Source organism: Spodoptera frugiperda, chromosome 29, assembly GCF_023101765.2.
Source record: "Spodoptera frugiperda isolate SF20-4 chromosome 29, AGI-APGP_CSIRO_Sfru_2.0, whole genome shotgun sequence".
In the NCBI taxonomy this organism is placed as follows: domain Eukaryota; kingdom Metazoa; phylum Arthropoda; class Insecta; order Lepidoptera; family Noctuidae; genus Spodoptera; species Spodoptera frugiperda.
Window position 1 is genome coordinate 7,405,326 of NC_064240.1, and position 25,261 is coordinate 7,430,586.

General features: G+C 34.6%; 2 protein-coding genes across 8 annotated transcripts in view; one reads left to right on the forward strand and one right to left on the reverse strand.

Moving 5' to 3' along the window:
- Positions 1-11,767, forward strand: part of LOC118268158 (uncharacterized) — a 29,686-nt gene extending 17,919 nt beyond the window's left edge. For 2 of the 5 annotated variants that reach the window (XM_035582483.2, XM_035582485.2), the window contains 7 exons: positions 1,316-1,425; positions 2,263-2,433; positions 6,194-6,255; positions 6,467-6,931; positions 7,351-7,582; positions 8,799-8,917; positions 10,881-11,767. In XM_035582483.2, the coding sequence (XP_035438376.1) occupies positions 1,316-1,425; positions 2,263-2,433; positions 6,194-6,255; positions 6,467-6,931; positions 7,351-7,582; positions 8,799-8,917; positions 10,881-11,000 (1,279 nt within the window). In that variant the 3' untranslated portion in view covers positions 11,001-11,767. Of the gene's footprint in view, positions 1-1,315; positions 1,426-2,262; positions 2,434-6,193; positions 6,256-6,466; positions 6,932-7,350; positions 7,583-8,798; positions 8,918-9,791; positions 9,887-10,880 lie in introns of all 5 variants that reach the window. The other 3 variants (XM_035582486.2, XM_035582487.2, XM_035582484.2) reach the window with 2 other exon arrangements.
- A 277-nt stretch (positions 11,768-12,044) lies between these two features.
- Positions 12,045-24,895, reverse strand: LOC118268157 (probable E3 ubiquitin-protein ligase HERC4). 3 transcript variants are annotated; one of them, XM_050706448.1, is made up of 20 exons: positions 24,599-24,895; positions 24,157-24,328; positions 22,992-23,228; positions 22,575-22,731; positions 21,733-21,841; positions 21,394-21,525; positions 20,919-21,101; positions 19,829-19,903; positions 18,678-18,869; positions 18,233-18,412; positions 17,920-18,054; positions 17,344-17,505; positions 17,079-17,255; positions 16,621-16,887; positions 16,203-16,380; positions 15,369-15,547; positions 14,724-14,915; positions 14,446-14,588; positions 14,070-14,178; positions 12,045-13,870 (listed from the first exon to the last, which is right to left on the reverse strand). In XM_050706448.1, the coding sequence occupies exons 1-20, from the start codon at positions 24,662-24,664 to the stop codon at positions 13,718-13,720; spliced, it is 3,198 nt and encodes a 1,065-aa protein (XP_050562405.1). In that variant the 5' UTR covers positions 24,665-24,895; the 3' UTR covers positions 12,045-13,717. The 3 variants fall into 3 exon arrangements, with proteins under 3 accessions (XP_050562405.1, XP_050562406.1, XP_050562407.1); XM_050706449.1 differs by lacking the exon at positions 19,829-19,903; XM_050706450.1 differs by lacking the exon at positions 24,599-24,895 and having other exon boundaries at positions 22,992-23,239; positions 24,157-24,301.
- Positions 24,896-25,261: the final 366 nt, after the last annotated feature.

Consider the following 25,261-nt stretch of genomic DNA (forward strand, 5'->3'; position numbering starts at 1 on the left):
AGTTCCTTGTGAAGTATAGTGGGACAATATAAAACTTTTTTTCGGATTTAGCCTTGTTCCCTATTATTACTAACTAGTAACGTGATATGCCTTGGGCTGGCGAACCATTGACGGCACGCAGCACAATATGATGGGCACGTCGTTGATGACATCTGTCCTATGCCTCTGTCGCTATATTAATTTTTATTCGTAGTTGTCTCAGCCTACATATGTCATGCGTCTCCACAAATAAAGTTACGAGCCGGAAAACAAATATTCTATGACGTCCAAACTTTTTTTATATTGTCATAAAAAACATTTGCGTATTTTTTATAAATCATATTTTGCCAACACTTTCAAAACCTTAGTGTTTTGAAGAAAAATACATAACGAAAAATATGCGTCAATTTCTGAAAAAATAAAAATAATTTATGTTATCTAAAAACCCGAAAAAACAAAAGTTGTTTGTATTATATAGAATACGTGGATACTATAATATTATATTACCTACTTGTATGTAAAAATTCATTCACACGTACTGACTACCGACGCGTATAATTTGTAACTACTCTTCTGGCACTAATTCAGTAATTATTCAATGAAAAATCGCGGACCAACGTTACATCTACTAATTAGATTTCACACAATAACAGACAACACAACGATAAATCCATACTTATTTAGAAAGTGTAATTAATATAACACATCTTCACGATTAAATCATCCACACGGCGTCTACTGCTAATAGATGATACCCATAAAACAGCAGCATTAGGTAATTTTATAAATCGCTAATCACAAAATGTTTCCTTCAACACATTCAAAGCGACAATTGAATTGGTTGGACTGCATGTGACCCAAGTTGAACTCATACAAACAAACAAAAACTAATGAGACCAGACAGTATACAAATGAGACAATATTATATTTATGTAAAACAATTTAGAGCACGTTAATTACTTCCGCGAGGATGAGGCTAATCAAAGCGTTTGGACATATGAGTACACATACGTACGATTTAGTATTGGAGCCACAAATTGCCTTCATATCGGGCTGTCAGAACAATAATGAACATTTTTTAAAGTACCTATACTAAATTTTGTTAATCTATATGACTTTGAAAGCCGTGGGATACTTTAAACTCCCGTAATAAAAGATTCTGGATCAGTTACTTACTTGTTTCCTTTTACTCTCAAATGTTGAGTGGCAGTATACACCTATTTATTAAAGGCTGTGTATGTACTTTCCAATATACACGTACATTAACGGTAGACTTAATGTACGTTAGTTTTGTTTGTTTTCAAAAGTTAAATTATTATTTTACTTTTTGTTACAGGATTGACTTCAACGACCCGATCACAGACAAGCCCGCGAACTTGGCAAACTCTGCCGTTTTGCGCATGCTTGAAGAAGAAGAACGCAATCGCAGCAGGGGAGGACGCCCTAGTAAGTAGACGGCTTTATTTAAACTTTGTCTAACCCTCACACAGATAACTGCATGCACAATAAACAATATAATGAGATTTCTCCGTACAAACCCTTTTCAAGGTTTGTTTGTCAAAACAAAATGTAAAACGGGATAAAGAAACAGAAAAGGTAATTTACCATTGATTAATTTATGTTTATCTAAAGTCAAAAAACCTACCAATCCAACTGAAAACAACGACCACCTTACAAATCATGGACAGTGTCATTTGGATCTCAGTCTACGTAGACAAAAAAGGTACCACATACCCCGGTTAGACGAAGTGAAACGATTTTTGCAATAACGATAATGCGTAATACTCATAATTACGTTTAATAATTAACTACCCAAAGAAAAATAAAGCTGAATTAAAAATCCAAAACATATTAAAACAACAAATAAGAGATAAAAAGAAAAATGAAGCACGCGGTTGATTAATTAATTAACTGACGTACTTCTCACCTTCTCTAACTGAGGAAATACTCGAGCTAAATTTATTTCAAGCTAGCCACACCTGCTGCTTATCATATTTCTTGCACAGTGTGTGTAAGCATTTTTAGTCATTTCTGTATAATAATATACTGTTTTACTGAAAGAAAAATACAAAAATAATAGCTGACTTTAACTTGCAGTTCACTAAAATAAGCTCAGAACATCGGCCAATATTGTTACATTTCCCAAAAATCTTATACATATCAATTTTAGAAATGCTTCGATTCGAACAGACCTGAACAACGATCTCCGCGATGTTCCCTGCACAGTTGAATAAGAACTGTGTATGCTTACTAATCCACTAATGTTTTTCCCTGCTTTATCAGACTTAGACCCAACCCAGATATGGGCTATCAAGAAGAACATGGTACACATGAGCCATCCGTTTGACAACTACTGGCCTCCTGATAGATCGAGGATGCGATCAGCTCGGAGCTGGGATGGTCAGCTCAACACCACAGGAAATGTATATTCAGAGTTCTTGAAGGCCACTAAAGGTACCAGCGCGGCCTGGTAGAATAGACGCAGCTTTGTCTGTTCTGTACATAATGTGTCACATATAGCACAGTTCATTAATCGCTGTCGGTCAATCAACTCATGTAGTGTCTAGAATCATGGCAAGATTGGGATTCATACATTTTATGTTATGCGTAAAACAATGTCTTAACGTGCGTATTAGCGTAGCGCAAGGATCACGTCGAGTCTTCTTTGTATTTTTGTGATTAACAATATTTTGATCACGTTGCATCCAGCTATCCGTCATTAGAGTTGAACTCACGTAGAGAAGCCGTCTCACTAATACTACACAGACAACTAACTGGTTCAACAGGAAACCCTCGGCTACCAGACGTTATATGACGCTACGACACTCGGATGATTCATTGATCCCGATATACTGAATGAACCATGATGTGGTAGAGTGTATTGTCCTATCTTTTCAAGTCGTCAGTCGTTAAACTCGTCATTGTATTGACTAAAACCGCCCACAAATGACGAGAAAATATTCATTAGTGGAAAGTATTTGGCAAGGTTTGGAAGCTCCCCATAATGTGCTTTTACCTGTTGTATCTAGTGTTAGTGCACAGTCGGCAACGGAAGGACACAAACGGAAGAAATGCCTGAAACAGTGTTTGTAGGTAAAGTGCTCACTTTATTTATTTCTTTGATAGAATTTCTCAAGTGTACATGCATCTTAAAGTTCATATTTAGTGTAGTTTACGTTTATGTGCATAGTTTGACGAGTAGAAGACGCGTTCGACGCGCCGCCTGTAAGAGAACAAAGGTTTCAAATCTTTGTTTTACTTGAGAAGATAATAAGATGATTGTTAATATGGGAGCTTGCACACCTCGTTCTAAATAGGAGGAGCTCTAGATTATTTTCCTAGTATCTAATGTCAATAATTATATCAAAACAGAACGGCATTATAATTACCACGCTATAAACTATGGAAGCTATTCGTTGTGGTTCGAAGAATTAATTCTTTGAAGACAGTTACAACCGCAATTTTAATTTATACGACCAGACACTACAAATGTATAAAGTGTACCATTCTTCCGTGTTTATTATCAAATATCGACCTTGATTCCAGGATTAAAATCTATAATAGCGTTGTTTGACGTCAAGTCGACTATTTCTAGGACTGTAGATCTCTGTAGGCTCATGAATCAGAGTTTATTTTAAAGCAGGTGCCGAAAAGTTGCAAACGACGTACAATATAAGTATCATAGTTCATACGTTTTCTCCAGGTGTGCACTATTCTGAGAGCTGGCGGTTTTTATTTAGACTTCTTTACTTATTGGCAATATGTTTGCCACAGTTGATTTTGATATCGAGATTATAATACAAAACTTTAAAGATTGTTTCATCGGTATGTTTAAAAACTTTGTCCGGTAGCTATTACAGAAGTTAAAAACATATTCTATTTAATTGGCTAACCCGTCCTTCTCATCAGACCAGTCAAGTGACATTGGAGTCCTCTAAACCACTCTAACAAGTTAATAACTTGCAAGTAGCCGTCGGCGACGATTGGTTATCTGGACCGTTTGTAATTTATGTGCAACTCATGGCCCAATGAATGAGATAATTGCAACCATGTCCCATAATCCCTGATGGATCAGATTGCTGTACTAATTACCTAGGTACCAATTTTCTCCTTATTAAACTCTAGAATATAATTTTTATGGTTAAAATATGATGCACTTACATGGGCTCCATACATCATCCCTGTTGGTATCTATGCAAGTTTCGCAAGAAGTGAAATATATTTTCCGTCTTGCCATTTCGTTAAAATTTACGATCTCATTGTAATGTACGTAGCTAATGGCTTTATGCTTCCATTTCAACATCCATAAATTATTATTACCTAGGTGTTCAGGTGGGTGCTGGAAGTCTAGGTCATAAGAATTAAGTAGGTGTGTTCATTTTTCGGGTGTCGGTATCAGCAGGCGTGAGAGAGTTGGCGAATGCGTGTCCTAAAAATGCGCGTTCTCAAAATATAATATGCGGCAGATATTTGCGCTCGTCGCACCTGCTGGCCAGGCTACTAGTCAAACGTAGTGCTCACCGGCCCGCCGGCGGTTGCCGCGTCTCACGTACTTAACCAATTGATTAATTTAATCGTGAGTTCCTCTATTATAATTTATCACTTTATACCTACTACAACTAGTGAAGCTTCTTCATTCATTATTTTGTGTTTATATTTTTATTTTTTATTGCTTCATTTGAATTTAATTTTAAAAGTGCACTTTCACTATTTTGAGCCAGTTTGATTTTTTTTAATCAATTCGAGCAAAACTCAACAACACAGCTTCAGTTAACATAGTGCAACAGTGATAAGCAATACTTACCCTTTGGGGTAAGTGAAACTCAATACAATATGGAGTAGGATATAAACAGAAGTTTGTTTTGGCAGAACTTCACTTACTCCGGTACAGTTGAACATTGTTAGGATGGTTTCCTAAACACAGAGTAAATTGAAACTCAATAGGTTGTAGGGTACATCGACACATTGCGGTTTTAAGTTGGGAACAATGTTCGGTAACGCGTAGAACACCAAGTACCTTGGAACTTGCTTGGAGTCCTGTCTCCTGATCAAACCTTGAACTACTTTACAACACTAATTGGTGAGACTAGTCTACACAAGTCCTGTTTTTTGTGTTACAAATTACTGATTGACAGCCTGGCGAGTCTTCCAGCTCCAGGTATCAATTACAGCTGTTCTAATTTGGATACTCCATCTCCAAACCTTTATTCTAATAGTTACCTTTTAAAGGTATTCTTGATTTCTTCAAGCTTTGTTGGTGTTTCACTACTTGCTAATTCAAGCTGTGGCATTTTTTTATAGCAAGTTTAAATCGTTTTAAATTCAGTGGTTTATTTGTTTTGATGAACTCAAAAATCTTATTGGCTATGCAGTCACTCACTTATATAGTGTTGCGATATTTCAATGGGGGGAGCGTTGATAACTTATTGCCAATAAGTTATATTCTGTTAGCTCGTTTTATTCCTTAAAAAATAACTAGGTAGGTATTATCTTTTATCCCCAAAAAAGCTAGGCACCCTTTAGTAAAGGTATAGTCTTACTTTAGCGAATCTTAATCTTCCAATCCTGCCTATACCCCAGATTCTATTTCTGATTGTCTAAAATATCATTGAAACATTTTCGTAAATTAGCCGTGAGTCGTGTAGTAAGTGGGAAGGTGATTAAATAGCTAACGATTTTATAACGCATAAACAAATGCAAGGCCGAGTTCCAGTTTATTTTATCTACTCTCCGTGTTTTAACATCTGTTTACTGTAACGACTGCACTGCACATTTTTCAGTCATTTCTAGAAACACCTACATTTATTTAGACAGTGCAAACAAGTCGTTAATGGAGTATCCAAATCTTAACGGATTAGAGCAAATTGTTACACTCCTGGAATAGCCACGTTGAATCATAAATCTTTGTTCGCCTACAATAAAACAAACTTATATTCTAGAAATGTGTTTTTTCGATGCTCTGGCGCATTTCCAACTGCTTGGTGGGTCGCGCTAATTTAAAGAGAGATGTGTCATAATAAGCGTCGTAGTGTTCAACACTGTGTCTCATGGTCTCCAGAACCATATCACCCGACGATTGAGATTGTACGTCTTGATTACACAAATTCCTAGAAACACGTATTTTTAAAAGCATGCCACAAAAATCTAAAATAATCTCTGGCACGTTGCACAAAAGCTAATCATGAAATGAAACGAATATCTTGCATTGTTACAGGCCAGAAGAAAGTAGTGTGGCCACCTGTGCCCGAAACGAACGGATATCATCAAACACCACAGGTAATTAGCTAATGCACTTAATGTAACAACCCTCACATAGATATGACAAAATTACATGTATATAGGGATTGATTTAGATGCAAATGACATCACAGCTGCACATAGCATACATGCGCTTTACGGTGGCGGAGCAACAATAATTGCATGCGAAACCAAGCTATTATTACAGTATTTCGATATGTATTATAAGCTACATTATAAATCCCAACAGCAACAGTCACCTGCGTCCTACAACAACGCGCAGCAATCCCCAGCTTCTCCACAGCCTCAGTACCAGCCCCAACAACAACCACAGTACCAACAACAACCACAGTACCAACAACAGCCCCAATATCAGCAACCCCAATATCAGCAACCCCAATATCAACAACCCCAGTATCAGCAACCCCAGTACCAACAACCCCAGCCCCAGTACCAACCCCAACCCCAGTACCAACAGCCCCAATATCAACAACAGCCTCAGTACCAACAACAAGCTCCCGAGTCGGATCCTTCGTTCTGTGAAGGCCGACGACAGGAAGCCACAGGGCTGAGTAAGCTGATTCCCGTCGGTCCAGGCGTTACCGCGTCCCCTGCCTCTTACCGGCCAGGCCCACAGTCACCAGGCGTCGCGCCGCAGCCCTATCGCCCCGGACAAAGCCGCTGGGCACCAGTACCAGCCCCTCTTTCCCCTCAGGTATTAGGCCTCAATGAAGTTGGAACGTCAACGTCGTCGAATAGAATTTACTTTTAGTGTTCATTATAACTTGACTTGCACGTTTTCATTCTACTAACATTGTCTAGGCAAGTACCTAGTTGTATGTGCAGATCGCTATTGTGTAACGATTGCTTTGCCTTTGTCTGTGGGATATCAACTTTCTAGTATAGAAACTAAGATTAATACAGAGTGATATTTTTGTAACCCTTAGCAACTTTGCAAATTCTTAATTTATGACAATCGATTAATTTGCAATATGAATAATACAGTGTTATTTTAGTTACTTCTCACTTGTACAAAGTTAGTAAGTAGTACACCATGTGATAATCTACTTGCTATCTGATTAACAGAGACGTTGTCTTGTTTGGCATGTTCTTTATTAGTATTGTTGTGGACAGACTCAAGGGTCGCAGCCGGGGTACCCGTCGCAGCAGCAGCTATCGCCGAGCCAGTACTCGCCACAGCCTCAGTACTCCTCCGTGAGTCCGTCGTACTCGGAGCCCCAGTACCAGGCCCCACAGAAGAATTACGAGCCCCCACCAGCGACGATCACTCTTCGTCAGCAACAACCAGTACACCAGAAACCTCCTCCGGTTTTCCCTAGTCAACCCGCCACAGCTTCTTATCAAGGTAACTTCCGAACTCACATATTTAACTTCTACTGGGAACCTGGGTGTCTTCAAAGCCCGAGTGAATAGGTTGCTTATGGGCAGACGTGCTCCACCGTAGGCCGCATCATCACTTACCATCAGGCGAGATAGCGGCCAAACGTATTCAATATAATTTTCCGCGTAGCGTGGGTACAATGCTCAGCACGAGTAGGTGGTTGTTTATTTCCTTATTCTTTTAGTAAAATTTATTACATAGAACGCTTTACCTATTTCTGTTAAAATGAAAGTCTCGCTCGTTCAAACATAGGAACGAATTATGTTTTAACACAGACTAGTAAGAACTGAGAACATTTTTATTTCTCATAGCGCATATCTTCGCTTCTTTGAAGACAGGTGCAAACATAATAAGTCGGGACCCACGTTACAAACATTGCTGTTTGTGAGACAGCTTTTAATGAAAAAATACTTAGGTATAGGTACTTGCGTGCATTTGAAGTGTAACATTAAAAAGTTTAAGTATATATTTTAAAATACATTGGAACTAATCAATATTCTTTATTTATTAACAAAGGTTCTTTATTTAACCGATAAAACTGATAGGGCCGCAAGGATGTACAAATAAATTTGAATTTCAATTAATTACACTAATTGTTCCTGGTCGTAGCATCAGATATCAGCATTTTAAACGCGATATCCCCAGAGATGTAAAATAATTATGTGCTAACAAGGAAGTACGTAATTTCAAGTCTTTGGAGAAACAGTGAGGAAATCCTTCGACACTTGACTTCCTAAAAGCTAAGCTGAGCACTAACAAACTGATGGATATCTAACTAACCCTAAATGTGTCGACGTCTCGGCACAGAATACTAGTCACGGCACAAATACTCTAGGGGTGTCGCGCGCTCAAAAGCTCAGCAATTTGCTACTGAAGCCAAATTTCATTCCGCATTTAAGTTTATAAATAAAACAATAACATTGTTTTAAAAGGTGACCAAGACGATCGACAGGAACAGTTGTGACTTGTGAACTAAATGATAAAAATGTGTTTACAAATGCGACACACTGCCAACGACGAGTATTTTGGCAATTTCGCAACAACATAGTACTTAAATGTCCTCGACATTGTCTAATTAATATCAAACGTTAACCTAATTGGGGCTAGTTATCTCGACATATATTCATTATTTCCAAACTATTTGAGTTCTATTTGTTTACTGAGATTATAAAATCTCCAGGAGGCCCCAACATGCGTGGAGATCAGAAGTGGCCACCACAGTCCGTGAAGGAGGCAGTAGCCGCTGAGAATGAAGCCAGAAGACAGCTGGCAAGGGGACCTGCTTGCAGACCTCGCAAGGTATAATACTATGAAGCTTTTTGCCTAATTGTACATAAGTAGGTAATTTTGGATTTCGGTTTAAGTTTTTAAAGGTTGGTTTAAGGAAACCTACAGGTTTGGGATAGTTACCCCTGTATTTAAACTGTTTATTGTGATTCCGTAAGTACTTACTCTAATATACCTACTTGGTAATTTTATATTACCAATCTTACGCTGAAATTTCAGAAGTGTACTCATGAAGATATAAGTACCTGTCTATCATCGTGTGAACTCCCCCTAATACCTACTCCTCAATCGCTAAAAAAATACCTAAATAAATGCTAAAAATAACAAGAACCCACCTAAGCATGCTGTATATAAGATTCAAAATACTTGTTGTATTTTTTTTTGTAATTGCCTTTTAAAACTTACAAGATATAAATACTCCCATCCACGAGTCAAGTTCATACGTCAGCATTTCTTGAATATTTTGTTCATTATTGTTTTACAATTTCTCATTCTGAGACTCACTCATTGTATATTTTTCACCTACCCACGTTTTGTTAAATATTGTTTACTATCCTAAAAAAACTATTACAAAGCCTACCAAAAAATTATAATAACCCGACCCTTAATAAAAAATAATATAAAACTGTTTTCTAAATAAATATATTCAATAATTACACAATTGCATTTAGGTGCACAATCACCACCCATTTACAGTTCTTGATTGAACATGACTGAATTGGCGTCGACTACAGGGAGATACTCTAACGTTTGTATCTACTTCATATTTAGAATTACTTTCACCAAACTTCCACTGAAACTAAAACAGACGTTTCTACAACATAATAGAGAACCGATAAACAGTAGCTACCTTCACAGTTTTCAAGGAAACCGTTGTCTGTTTTAGCTGCGCCAATATTCGCTTGCCGAATTAGTTGCAATGAACGAGGTGTAGGCGTCGATTCCCAAGTCCGTATGTAGCCGGACTTTAATACCTAAGGTGTAAGTGCAGTTTGACTCCTAGTGCAACTATATGTTTGGACAAACTTTCCATTAACAGTTCTCGGCACTTGATGAAGGGCAAACCTAGTACCTACTGTTTAGTCGCGAGCACCTAACTCGCGTTTAGTAGGCTTTGCAATATCTATCTAGATGTAGGTGTACGACTCTGATTCTAAATTGTAAGGAAACTCTTGTAGACTTTTTAAAGTTTAGATATGCAGTTTAGATTTTTTTTATAATGTTCAAGACAAGTACAAGAATTTCACAATTTCCACAAAAAAAAAAGAAAATTACTATTTCTGCCTTTCGTGTCTCGTAGGCTCACGGAATATATGTCTCCGGCATGTAGATGCAGCTCTTCTGCTATAGCCCAACAACGCTGACAGTAAAAACATTCAATGAACTACTTTAACTAATTAGGCAATTCAGTTTTTCTGAAGATATTTAATTACTCAGATTGTTAAAATCCATACGTATATAATTAGGTTTTGTAAATATAGACGTACAGAAGAAATGTATCTAATAATAATTAATTCTGTCTATCCACAAATCTACTTTAGTATATATCTACTTTCTGAAATGTGCAGCTAGTTTATAAAATGAGTGAATTAAAGTCTAGATGAGCTCGAGAGTCGTACACCTATCCCACCATACATTCACGTAATGGACTAAATCATTACACAAAGACATTCATTTTTCTTCTGTGTTGCAGTGCTTTGCAATGTAGATAAGTTTAGTTTAGCCGGTGCATGAGTAAATTTAAGATCGAAATTATTTATTAATTGGAACTGATTCTTTAAAAAATGTGTTCAAATACTTTATAATAATCTATTTTCAGTGTAATGTTAATGTCATAGGTACCAATTTATCTTAATACTTTATAGAAAAGATTTATATATGTCATTTTACTTCGTGAGTCGAAATTTCCCGAAACATTCTCAACCACAATTTGAATGAAATAATAACGCGATCTTGTTGTTGCCTCTGATTACAGGTAAAGAAGGACTATGGTCCTTTCTTCGCGCAGCACGCCCTGAACAACAACTACCCAGGATACCGCGCGCCACCCGGCACACAACACTATGAGGACCACTCAGGCCGATCTTCATACTAAAACTAGATCTTAGTACTAACTACATCCCTCATGGAATGAATATTAGTCTGACATCAGTCTTCACACGAGAATTTGTTGACGTCACTCATGCCCGAGTCTAGTGTCTACTCGCCCTTAATTAAAGACAGCATTTTGTAACGTCAACAAACGTAGATATCATCTCATCAAAGTAAACATCAATCAATTTAATTGATTCGCTAAAAGCGGAAACGCCGGGATTTCGAGTACTTGTATAGACTTTAGGTATTAAAGTCTTGAAGCATGTACGAATTGAATTTCAATCTGTACTTAATTGTAGGATTAATTTATTTTAACCATTATCATAGTATGTAAGTAAAATGTACTCATAAAAAATATAAAAATAACATTATCATGTTCACAAATCGCCTTAAAATTGTCTCATCTTCATTCATGCTCATTGTTTTCTAAAGTGCGGCTTTATACATTGCGAACGTACCCGAAGTTGCTTAACATTGTAACTGTAAATAATGCTCAACTACCAATGTCATAAACAGATTTTTAAACTCGAGTTAATCTATAAAACTTTACGCAGCTACGTGTAGAATGTGTTTATAATATTGGATATTTATAAATTGAACGCTTCCGCCAACGTAAACATTAACAATTGGCTAAGCTTATTGTACCTACCTAGTCATGAAGAGATTATACGAATATTTTGTATATAAAAAGTTATCTAAATGGCCTTATTGATTTGGTATATCATTATGTAATTATATTTTAAATTAAATAAATTATATTAAATGCCACTTTGTTCTACTTATTTTAATTCGATAATGTTGATCCTTCCTGTCCTCTACTGCTCATTAATTCCTCCTAAATTTAAATAAAATCCAGCATATAAATTGACAATTAACAATAAACTACATATATTGCAACCTTAGACAACATTTTAATCAATAGTATTGTACCATAATCTAGTATAATATTGGCGTATTAACAATTTATCATAGAACAAATAGAACAAGATATTACACTTAGTCAATAGAGAAAAGGCTACAATACTTAATAAAATAAAACCAGAGATACGTATGAAAATATTATATTATCATACATTACATACATCGTGTACAAACCACGCCGAGTACCTAGACAGAGGTGCTCCATAAATGCTTCAAAATAATAACAGCAATCTAGCCAAGCTACGTACAGTACCAATATGTACAACATGTACAAGTATAACAAAACAGTAACAATTACAAAAAGCCGTTGTATTGTCGCCGAATTGAACCAATGGCATAAGTTTAATATCACATAGGTAGCCAGTTTATGTACAATATCATTATGGCTACATGTTTCTAACGTACAGCAACAAAATATAGTTTTATCCCCAAACGATTCTCTTTGAGGCCGTCTGAGGAATTTCTTATATTGAAATAGCTTCTGTTTTCTATTGGCAACATTACAACTGTCAAATAACAAATCTAGCACGCACTCAAATGATTAATTTAGGCCAACGATTAAGTCTTTGTAACAAAAGAAAATCGGTAGATTCTTTAAACAATTATTTACTTTTTTTCTTAGGTAACTGTTTGAACGCAACAACATATAATGGGGAATATTATTATGTAAGGAGACAGAGCAACTTTTTGTGTTTTCGTTCAAAAAGTGTTCCTTGTAACTTCCTTACGCAAGCTCCCCACGATAAAACCTTTTATTTACACGCGTTAACAATAGACAAACTTTTTAACGATACCTGAACCGAATGAAGCGTAACATTTCAATTATTGTGTTATACATTAAATTAGATGAATCTTGGAGATTTACATAATGCATAGGCGTTATAATGGTGAGTGCGTGCTAGGCCTGCTATACTAGATTGGTGTAATCAAGTCTTCGTCTAACTTCGGCAATATAAACTGGACACGACATACAAAATTGTTCTATCGTATTACTATGTAATGCAGTGTGTCGTGTCAGAACACTTCCAGTTATCACATCACGCTTTGCAGCATTAACGTAAATGTAAATCGTCTTATCGGAATTAACAATTAAACATTTGTATATTAAAATATTGCATAACTGATTTACAACACTATTAAATATGTAATTATAAAATATTTAAATATCAGGAATAACGATACAGTTTCATGGAAAGGCACTGAGTATGCTAAAACTCTGTCACTAAAACAATTTACATAACCAAAGTATATTTTCAACTGCTTAAAAATAGATGAAACATTAACAGAATTCGCTAATTCGGTAAATATATTTTTGTTGCATTTTAATATCGTATTACTATTATTGTATTGGGCTTGAACTAGAAACCAAGGTTTCGGAACACATGTACTTAAAATTTACCATAAATAGCAATCAAGAATATGAGCCATACATTCTCACACAGACTGTTCCACGTCGGAACACATTACTTAGCTCGTCAAATTATTAGATTATTATATTATTAATTGAATTTGTAATTCCACACAATTAAAATATTATTACACATCATTTTTCAATATTATTCTCCTGATTGATACTACGTATTAAACGAACGCTTCCACGCTTCGCTGGACGATTTCTTTTTTTACTTAATATATTCCAGATGCAGTAGAATTGTAACTCAATCACTACGCTCTAAGTCCCATTCTAAAGTGCTGAGCTGTATACACACCAAATGTCAGTAGAACATTAATCTTGATACCCAGTGTGTATACAGCTGATACCATGGTAAAGTTCAATAGACTAATTACTAGTAAGTATCAAACGAGTGAGAACCCTTGTGTTTGTTGAATTGCTTGTACTAAATGGTACTTGAGTCGTTCTTTAGTCTTGTAGCGTGGAAGATCTAGGAGGTTGAAGCAAGTGTGAGCTACTGGGAAGTACCTGTCGTCTGCTACTGCTTGGATTCTTATCTGTAACAAAGTTGTATTAATTTTACTTCTGGAAAAGTTGTATTAATTTTACTTTGATTTCGTTTTAAAACAAATTCCATTGACATTAGAGGACATTATAGGACATGATTCTTCTCGAAACCGACTGTATTATTTCTTGGTTACAAATTATATACTCGACGTGCAAATGTGCCTTAAATATTTTAAAGCAAATACTCACTTTAATATCTCTCATTCCTTGTATCGGAACACGATCACTGCCAGTCAAGAACAAAAGGAACTTCTTCTTATCTTCAAGCGGAAGCTCGTGGAAGGTTTCCCAGAACCACCTAAACAGACAAAACACAAATACATTCTATAAAAAAATTGTTAAGATACAGTCAATCATTTTTCCATATGAAAGAGTAACAAACTATCGTACATTCTGATAAATCTTTACATCTTACAAATGTGAAAAAGCTGAAAAGTTTATGAATTTGGTTACTTGGTTGGGTGAACTAAAGTTATTTCACACAGTCGCTATTTAAGTGTGTTGTATAGTCAGGAATAACAAGTTAATAATATTAGTACGATATTAATGTCTTAATGAACCTTACCTGATTTGTGGATCGGTAGGAGTGTAACCATTTTTATATTCACAGTTACTTTCAAACATCTCCCAGTCGTATTCCTCGTTACCCATGACGACCGACATCATCTCATGTGATCTAAATAGTTTAATAATTCTACCGCCACAAACCTGCGAAAAACATTGACATTTTATTAAAGCAAAGAAAAATTAGTAACTATAAAGCCACAACTGCTACATTCTAGCAATAAATCAGACGATTACCTAATAATATAAGAAAAAGAAAACTAATATAGTGTGTCTCACCTTCTGAAAGCCTTGATTGAAAGCTTTGAACTGATTTTCAACAGACTTATTGAGCAAGAAATCTACATATAGTTCAACATATTCCTCTTTGTTCTCATGGGTGACAGGCAAGTTCTCGCCATTTTCCTTCAGCGGATGCACTTCTATCTGACCGAAAACTTCTGTATTCACCGCGAAACATAAGCTAAATACCTGTTCACATAAACAAAAAGAAATTACAAATAGAACACACTACAAGGTCATTGAAGTTAACATTGATCAGTTTTAAATAGTATTTTGATATATTTCTAATACTTTGTCGATTGCCCGGCTTGATACCGAGTTTGACAGCACCGCTTACGACTACTCGATGAACGTGACAGTGAACGTAAATGTATTTGAATAAAATCAAAGTCAACATTATTTATTTCAAATAGTCCAGGAAGGTACTTTTAAACGTCAAAGCTAATATTATAATATTAAAAAGTATTTGTCTGTCGATCAGCCCTCTGATTCTATATGCTCATTTCAAAGTGAAGACTCCTATGGAGAAGCACGAGCAAGAAACTCCATAGGCTAATCTTTTTCAATCACATTCACAATATAATTACAATAAAAGGGCAAAATCTTAAGTACATATGTTACGTAAAAAATTAGCTATCTTACCTCTTCCACATCCTCGTCCGGATAGTCGAGTAAACTTTTAAGACTATTTGCAAGAGTAGGATACAAGTCTGACAGATCATCCAACATCACTGCTTCTTCCAACAACTTCTTGTATAACACCAACGGGAACGGAACGTAGATAATTATAGAATTGTATATAGCGAGACCATAAATGGCACCTGCAAACCGAATTTTCAATGTCATTAAGTTCACATTGACCATGCAGCATATGAAGTGAGAAAATATTAATGAGTATTATCTTTATCTTTATATATATAATTCTTCTGTAAGTGTGTATGTCACTGAACTTCTCTTAAACGACTGAACTGATTTTGATGAAATTTTTTGTGTGTGTTCAAGGGGATCTGAGAATGGTTTAGATTCACAATTTTGTCCGCTGGACAATGTTTTTTTAATTAATTTTTAATTTATTAGTAGTTGTTGATTTTGGAATGTTTTACATCGGATCCGACGGACGGCGCTACCATCGCAGTGTCAAATATTAATGACGTTAGATATTGTCATAACATTTGAATAATAATTTTCATCAAAAAGGTCCAGAATGTTTTAGCTTATTAAAAAAGTTTAAAATTTTCAAATTAACGTGTAGACAGGACAACGTCTGTCGGGTCCGCTAGTGTTAACATAAAAATATTATTAAATATGCAACAAGGTAACGACACAATCTTATATCATTACTTTATTCATCAATAATGAATAGTTATAGACTTGACACGATTTTCTCCACTTTAAAATACTTCAATAGGTTTCTATGTCGAAAAAATATTTTAAATTCTCCTATTACTTTCTTACACTACAGGATATTATTCTTACCAATCAAATAGTACATGACGTCGTCTTCAAATGGATTATTTGAGAACCAGATCATATTTGTTTCTTCTGATTGCTTGAACATACCATACACAGGGTCAAAGATCTCTTTCAGTAGCAATAGAAAGAATTCTTTTTTCACACCACCTGCGTCTTCTGCTTCTTCACCAACAAATTCTACCTGAAATTGTGGATATTTATTTACTAAAGGTCTTTTGGATAATTTACAGAGAAATAAGGGGAATAGGAAATATGTTAGTCATAACAATGTTTCTACAGAATAGTCAGTATGAATGAGGTCGTTGCGTCAATAGTGCGAGCTTGCGCTAGTTTTTTGCGCAACAACGCAAACGAACATAAAATATTATAAATTTTACTATACTGTATACCGAAAGTTAGTCAAATTACTAAAAGTACTTACCCTTAGCGGTTTCTTTAACTGTGAAGTTTCATGACTACTGATTTGTGTCATAGTGTCTCTTACAATATGGTTCCTTGAAACCGTTAGGTTGAGAAACTGGTCTCTTTGGTACTCATATGTAGGATCCATGAATAACCGTGTGAATATTTGCGTCGCTGCTCTACTGATTGCTATCTGCATTTGTAACTGTTGATCTATTTTTAATAACAATGATTTACATTGAACATCAAATAGGAACGCATAGTTACACATGTGGGGGTGAGTCGACTGTAAAATAAAATATTAATTAGATTAACTGTGTTGTGCTATATCGATTTCATACTACATTTAATGAAACATTTATAAATGAATGCTTAGATTTGTTTCATGTTATTTCATGAGTATGGTTACCTATTTTTATATAACAAAGTTGATTAGCAATGTATTTACAATAGTTTTATGATACATCTAATACTTACAGAATGGTCCGATAACCAGGTTATGTAATCAGTAGCAATGTCCACATGGTCACTCAGGTCTTCGATATAAAAACATTCTGCGGGAATTTTCGGTTTCTTTGGATTTGTAAAGTTTATTTTGTTCAATGAGGATAGAGTATTGAGTATCTGTATTATGCTATGAGTGAAGTAAAGTTTCTGGAACGAAACAAAGTTGGAAATTAGAAAAAGATTATTTTGGAACAATTAAAATACCTTATAGCTTTTATATTTATTTTTTATTTACCTTGTTAGCTCGCACCGTAGGTTGCATTAGTTCGTATACAATAACACTCTTGAATATATCAACTAGCATCTCAAAATATTCCGGCGTCTGAGCCTCCCACCATAAATTTACTATTCTCTGCGGGTGGGTTGACAAATTGTTGAAAGCTTCTGCGAACGGACCCTGGAATATAATTTAAATATACTTAATTGACGGCGATAATAACGAAAATTACATGATTAATGTGGTTAGCAAAAAGGACTTATTAGGAATTAGATATTTTTAAAACCATAATTAATCTATACATACTAATATCATAAAGCTGAAGAGTTTGTTTGATTGTTTTGTTTGTTTGAACGTGCTAATCTCCGGAATTACTGGTCCGATTTGAATCATTTTTTTTGTGTTGGATAGTGCATTAATCGGGGAAGGCTATAGGCTATAAAACATCATGCTATGACCAAAAGGAGCCAAGCAGAGCGGGTGAAACCGCGCGGAAGTAGCTAGTTTAGTATATTATTATATTTCTGCACATCGATGATATTGGGATCCACACGATACATGCCTTTAATGTAAATAAACAACAGACAATTTTACCTGTAATTCCACATGTCGGCGAGGATTACGCATTTCATGATACAAAGGTAAGATAAGGAACATTCTGAGAGCCTCCGCGTCAGGTGGCGATACTTTCATCTTCTTTATTATATTTTCTGTCAAGTGATTGAATATCTATAAAATAAAATATTAAATTATTACAGAAACCTAAAAACATATTTTAAATACAGATTCAACCTGTACACACCGATACCATATAATATATAAATGTGCAACTAAATTCTGAAAGTTTACAAAATCAATCACAATTTTTAAATATATCGGGTCTATTTCTACATAAAAACACACTCACAAGTTCCTTAATCGTAGTATTTTCAAATCTGCTAACTAACGTGAATGCTTCCTCTGCTTTCCTGAGGTCTACTCCAGGCACCTTTGTGTTACAGCCGAAGTGAGCGTTGTTCGCCGCTAGGAACGAACCGTTCACACATGCCAGTGAACCGAAAACTGTTTCTAAGTATGCTAACATGTCCTGTAAAGTAGAAAGTTTATAGTGTTCTACATCATGTATCAGTATAAGAATTATTAACTCAAACTATAGGGACTAATGACTGCATAGTTTTGGAAGGTGTCTCTGTTGAGACCGACTTAGGAACAGTATTAATGTTGGTTATCCATTAATTACACTCCACTTCCATTTCCAGTTGGCCCGCTAGACCTGATTTTAAATACACAGTTTATTTTTAAACTGATACGTCTGACATAATGTATTAAATAAGAGCAAATACACATCTTACCTGATTAACAACATCAGAATCTTTAAACACTTCACAAGCAGCTAGTTTTGGAATAGTGAGTGTTACAATTTGCTTTGTATGATCTTGTATACGGAAGTCTACGGGCCCAGATCTGTCATGGTCTATGATCAGAAAACTGTGATCGCCCCCTGCAAACACTTTTATAGGTCCCTTGAAGATCTCTTGTGAAAACTGCAAGCAATTATGAATTTAATTAATTTAACTTGGTACAGGCACAAGGTGCATATTTGTGGGTAACGAGTTTAAGTAAGGTTGAATATCCACTTCAACAATTTCAAAGAGATAATTATCAATTTAGTTTTGTATTTGTTGTGAATATCACCTTTTCTAAACAGGCTTAGAGCACAAATAAACACCCTGTAAAGGTATATAGATAATTTGAGAACATTATTCATTACATTATTAACAAGACAATAATGTATTAAGTACAGTGTCATATTTTATCGTATGCACCGAAAGAGCGATGTCAGAATGCGAAGCATGGCTAAATTGGTAAATCTCACTACATTTTATAAAAAGTCTCTTTGTATGATATTTAGTTCTTCCCCTTGTAATAATTTGCTTATATGACTACTGGACCGTAAATAGAAAAAAAAAATCCCAACTTGACCATTACCAAATCGGGGATTTAATTGTTTATATCTAACGCAACAGGGATTCCCCGTTTGAAGCAATTTAATATTATTTTCAAGCAATCAATCAATTATTCATGCATCATTTACATATAATTGATACTAATACTAATACATATAACCAGAACTGGTACCCCACAAACATCATATTATTGTCATTGTAAGAATTTTTCCCTCAAATGTAACAATTACTCTACACAGATGTTTAGTTAAACTGAATTACTAAAACTATCACAACATTAGTATACCATACCATGCTCCACTTTCAAACAACTCTCCATTTTAGTAATTTTAATTGCAATTTAACCCCTTTACTAAACAATAAAGTATACCATGCATTAACAAAACAAGATACAAGTCACAGCTAAAAAGAATGAAAAAAGCCCTAAGCTACTAAATACAGAAACAATAAAAATGTACTAAATATACTATATTTTGATACTGCAATACATTGAACATAATACTAATATATATTTTTAAATATACAGATGACTCAACAGTTAGTTTGGAAACGCCCGCGTTGCTATTTCTAGTTATTCCTGTCGCGGCCTCGACTTTCGGTTTCTTCTTCAGCTGAAGAACAATATAATTGATGTTAATAACCTATTCCAGGCTATTATTATATCAAAATAAACAATATAATTATCATGTTCAACATTCAGTAACACTGACCACTTAAATGACCAGTATTTTAAAGACATGCAGTAAGTCGATGCGTATGTTAACGCAGTACTTGAAAAGAGAATTGCGGTTTTATTCAAAAATTAAACAAGAAATGAGCAACCAGCCATAATTCATTGATATGAATTCCTACATAGAAGAGATATTTAATAATATAATTTGATTAAATATATCTCATTAGAATCGGTCATAGCAAGAATACAGAAGAGAACAGATAAACGAAGAAATTACATAATAATATGCTGATAAAAATAGGAGGTGGTAACATCCCTCCTAACCATAAAAAAATATATTGAAGAGTTTATAATTGAGCTTTAATTAAACTGGTTCAGATTTTGTCGAGGATAAAGTGCATTTAAATCATTTTGATGAATTCGATTTAATGAAATTGTGAAAATATCAAGCACTGACTAATCACGCAGTGAACGACCGAATGGATATGATGACACTGCTAATATTACACTAGATGTTAAAGGAGAAATGCTCAAAGAAAGAACAACTAGGTACTATCTAATATTGTTTTGTAACAGAACTACGCCATATTCTTATTTACCTTGCTTTGGCCAGGGTTTTCATTCTGTATGGAAACAATAGAATTGAAAACTGAAGAAAAAATAATTTATTATGTGTCCTAATGGATGTAGCAGCTGGTAGGTAGACGATAAACTAACAAAAGACGAATTCAAGCTTGTTGTAGGTCTATAACACCTTTCCAATTGCAATGATTAAGTAAGCAAACGCGCAACTAATCAATAAAACGACAATAGCTTTGTTACACAGGCTTGTCAGTAAAAAGGGCAATAGTTTATCAAGGTTAGTTGCTTTCAATCAAAACTTCGTTCTCGAAACATATTTTGTGAAATCAATTCTTGTATTTTACATTAATGAATGTTGGAAATAAACTCACTGGTGATTCATCTGTGGGTGCAAAGGACACAGGCGTCGGTACTAACGCGAAGGCCATATGTGGACAACCGAGTTGCCCTCGAGCACCATATCCACACGCCAGAATACGGTCACCGACCCTACAGAGCACATGTCGGCGCCCACAAGCTACTTGCGTCACCGTACTGCCCATTAACTCCATGACCTGTCAACAACCAAATAAATCCGTATTTAAACAGTATCATTAGCAATGCATCACTCAGTCGTAATCTATCCTTATACTGCAACTCCCGAAAATATAAAGCGCTTATAATATTGTGCAAACAGTTTTTAAAAAAGAAATAGGGTGTTTTCTTCTGTCTTAGGAGTACATATTTCACAAACCATCACACCAAGACACTAAACAACAATTTGTATGGATCAAACAGTTCAGATCAAACCGTTATTCATATTCCAAGGGCTTAAACCAAATACAAAATTTAAATTCATACACATACTTTTCTAGGAACCAGTTCATCTTTAGTTGTTCCATGTCCTGTCTGTCCATATTCACCAGTGCCACATGTGAACACACCCCCATCCAATGTTAGGAACACAGTAAAGTCTTCTCCGCATGCAATATGACACACCTGGAAAAAATATGATGATCAGTAACTTAGTTTGTAACTTTTGTATAAGGCGGTTGAATTACTGATAAAATATTTAGGCTCGGAGCCTCGGAGCGTCGGAGGCTCGGAGCCTAACTGGCCTTAGTTATTTAGCCAAATATAAATCAGTACCAAGTTGACGTGTTGTATTAGTTGTCAAAACACACTTACAAATCATGTGGACTGTACCTTAACATTTCTCAAAGTCTTCAAATGCGACGGGTAGCACTTATTCTCTCTGTCTTGTAGTCCCAACTGGCCGTGAGTATTTTTACCCCATCCAAAAACTGCACCAGATCTGTAAGTACATAACAAAACATTATTTTGTCAGTCTTATCTCAGACAAAATCATCAGACGCCTTATAATACAGTGTATCATAATTGTTAATTATTTAAACACATTGATAACATAAGTGACAGTAATAATGATGAGAAAAGTCTTGAAAGTAAAAAATAAAAATCATAGTTCTTAGAGCTAATTGTTATGAGTAAAGTGAATTGCCATTCATTTACAAGTTATGCCTGTTACTATTTCCTATTACACAGCCACAAACAATGCATTTTGTTCACCAATGTTTATCTAACCACACTGATAAATTTTGGCAACATAATAAATATTACATTTCTGATAACAATTGTTTTTATTCTCTACCATTCTAGAACATACTAGATTATATTCTTTATTTTATTTGCATTGTAATTGTAATACACTATGGAGAGACTGTCTTATCTTAATGCATTAGGTTGCATTTAAATCTTTCAAGGAGAAGTTATGACAATATAATCAATATGAATGTTTATCCACTCTTTATTTAATATTAATGTTCACAAGATAACCAACATTATGGGCTCTTTGTAATTATCGTTAAACATATGAATTTACCAAAATTGTAGAAAAAAGCAACAATACAGACTGATATGTTTATAAACAATAAATAATGACCATGAACTGATAAAGCTACTGATCCAAATATTTTAATATCCAAATATTATCTTTGACCTGATTACTTTTCTTTGTAAAACAGACTTACTTGGACAAAGCAAATGTGTGGTTACTGCCGCATGCAATCATTGCAATTGGAACTCCAAGCAGTGAAGTAATTGCTTGTGGAATCATTTCTTTATTAGTCATAGTACCCAATCCACATTGTCCATAGCTATTTGCTCCCCAAGAAAATAAGTCACCATCTAAAAGAAAACAAGGAGTTAGGTATTAGCAATGGTCATATTTTATAGTATGTGAAATAACTCAATCTTAAAAATTCAACAAAGTTATTTGGTTATGGATCATATGTGTTTTGAATAAGACTCATGTCTACAACCCACCATATGATGGCTGGTTAGTTCAGATATTATTATGAATTTGACTATAAAAATTACTTAATAGACTCAAAGATAATATTACATTTTTATAGTTAAAGATAAATAATATAATTAATTATACTTACTATTTGTCAATGCTATTGAATGGTAAGCTCCACATGCAACTTGAATAACATTTCTTGTGGCTAGTACTTTCACAAACTTAGGCTTGTCTTGTGCATGCATGCCCAAATTGCTGCCCAACTGGCCCATACTATCTGAGCCCCAACTGAACAGCTGTCCCCACTCATCCACTGCAACTGAGTGCTGTATACCACAAGCTACTGATGACACTGTGCATTCTTTGAATGTTTCAACTAGTGCTGAAAAATAACTTGAATAAATACAAGATTGTTTTTATGTAACAATATTTATAAACACCATTTTTCTAAAACAAGTAGGTAAAGGAGTTCACCTCCAATTTTCCCTATGTCCCTATTTAGTTATATTTAAACAAAATTAACTACATATATCATTATAATAAAATATAGAATTTAATTAAACTAATGCTCCATTCCTCATACCACATCAAAATCAGTACCTTATTTTCAAATGTATCAATTAGAAATAATTAATGACAAATTGAGCATCTATTTTAAATTGATTGATACAATTATGTACCTAGGTAAATTCCAGAATTATGTAGTGTTCACTATTTGAATAGGTAACAGAACTGCAGAACCAACCTTCAATTTACATAAGTCAAGGTATCACATGTTTGAATGAATGCATTAATAACAATTGTGTTTTGTTGTGTTACATTTCATCTGAATACCAGATGAGTAGAATAAAATGGGAGTGTACTCATTGTTACAGAATTGACACATTTTGATTGAAACTTCCTTTATATTGAATATTAACCTTTTGTCTGCAGGTATATACAAAAGAAAACACATTGTATCTAGTACAGATCTGCACCCTAACATAGTATGGGTTAAAGTACAGGCTCATTCTAATTACTATTGTATAAAATATATAAACAAAAAGTAGGTAGTTGATACAATAATTACAATTATTAAAATAAAACTGAATTATAATTTAATTGTTTTCCTTGTGTCTTTATTATTCATTCTTTCATAGTTCCCTTGCATTGCATCAGCCCCTTTACTTTCATCTTACACAATATTTTTTAAATATTGCTTTAGAAGCCTATATGAAGCTCCTCTGTAGGTAGTACATGAAAAGCCAAGGCTCAATGCATTTAAAAAGAAAGTATTGAATTACATAAAAATTAAATATAACAATAGGTACCAGGTGTTTTTCCTTCTCTGTTGTCAGTGTGGCGCCCCAGTTGGCCAACTTCATTATTTCCACATGAATACAGGTGCCCACTGTTTGTCAGGTACATTGTGTGGAACTCTCCTGCAGCCACAGCCTTTATATGGTTGCTCTCGCGCCATTTTGATAATGTGGGTTTTATTACCTGTTAATACAAAGAGAAAAACAACTTTATAATGGATATAAAAGATAGCATACCCAGGTTCAAATCTAATAAGAATCAGTACACATTTCAGTATCTTTCAGCAACACAGTTTATGTATTACTAATTAAATTTTGTAAAATTAACTTCAGTAGCATTATGAATTAACTGGAACCTTGATTTATCGATAATATCTAATAACAAACCACCTTCGGTTTTATCTAACCCTACTTGTACATCAAAGTAATTATTAGGCATGACGAATATACTTACCAAATCAAGAGTCTCTGGACCTTCTATGCACAATTCATGATAAGTCGCATTACCCCAACAAAACATCTTTGTGCTGTTATTTTGCAATGACTTTTAAATTTTACAACTTATGTATAACCTCTACTTCCGATCCAGATCAGTCTGATTGAGAGGTAGTTAGGAATCTGATTATTCTAAGCCGGGAGCTTTACACAGTTAATTTTATTTGCAACATAGTGGATGAAAATAATAAAAAAGCATTTTCAAAAAGTCGAGAACAATCTTCAACTTCGGCTGTCATTAGCGCTGTCATAATTTAAGATGCGTTCAGGAATATAAATCAAGAATTTTTGGACGTTCGAATAATATTCGACTAAATCTTTCTTTTCTAAATTAAAAGGTCACTTTAAACTGAAATTAAAAATAATATAAAAAAATACAAACGTCTTATTTTTCTCTTTACTTAAAAAGTAAATTATAATAAAATGTTTATTACAATGAGTTCACAACCATTACCCCAGGACCCACTCATCATCAGCTGCTGCTGAGCTTTGTTCGAGACTATGGACATAAAGACGTCTATGTTTGAGAACATTTGAGACATAGGGGTATTTTCTTAAATTAAATGAAATAGGAAATCATTTCTTGTAAATCCCTGAGGATACTCATGGACCGAATAATATT

What these genes read in the sequence shown, in the direction of transcription:
- LOC118268157 (XM_050706448.1), bottom strand. Translation starts at nt 24,664, where the DNA reads ATGTTTTGTTGGGGTAATGCGACTTATCATGAATTGTGCATAGAAGGT. An exon ending in CGGGCGTTTCCAAACTAACT is followed by an intron (nt 18,870 to 19,828) that starts GTTGAGTCATCT and finishes AATTGCTTGCAG; the next exon opens with TTTTCACAAGAGATCTTCAA. An exon ending in AGTTAAAGAAACCGCTAAGG is followed by an intron (nt 16,381 to 16,620) that starts GTAAGTACTTTT and finishes CCACAATTTCAG; the next exon opens with GTAGAATTTGTTGGTGAAGA.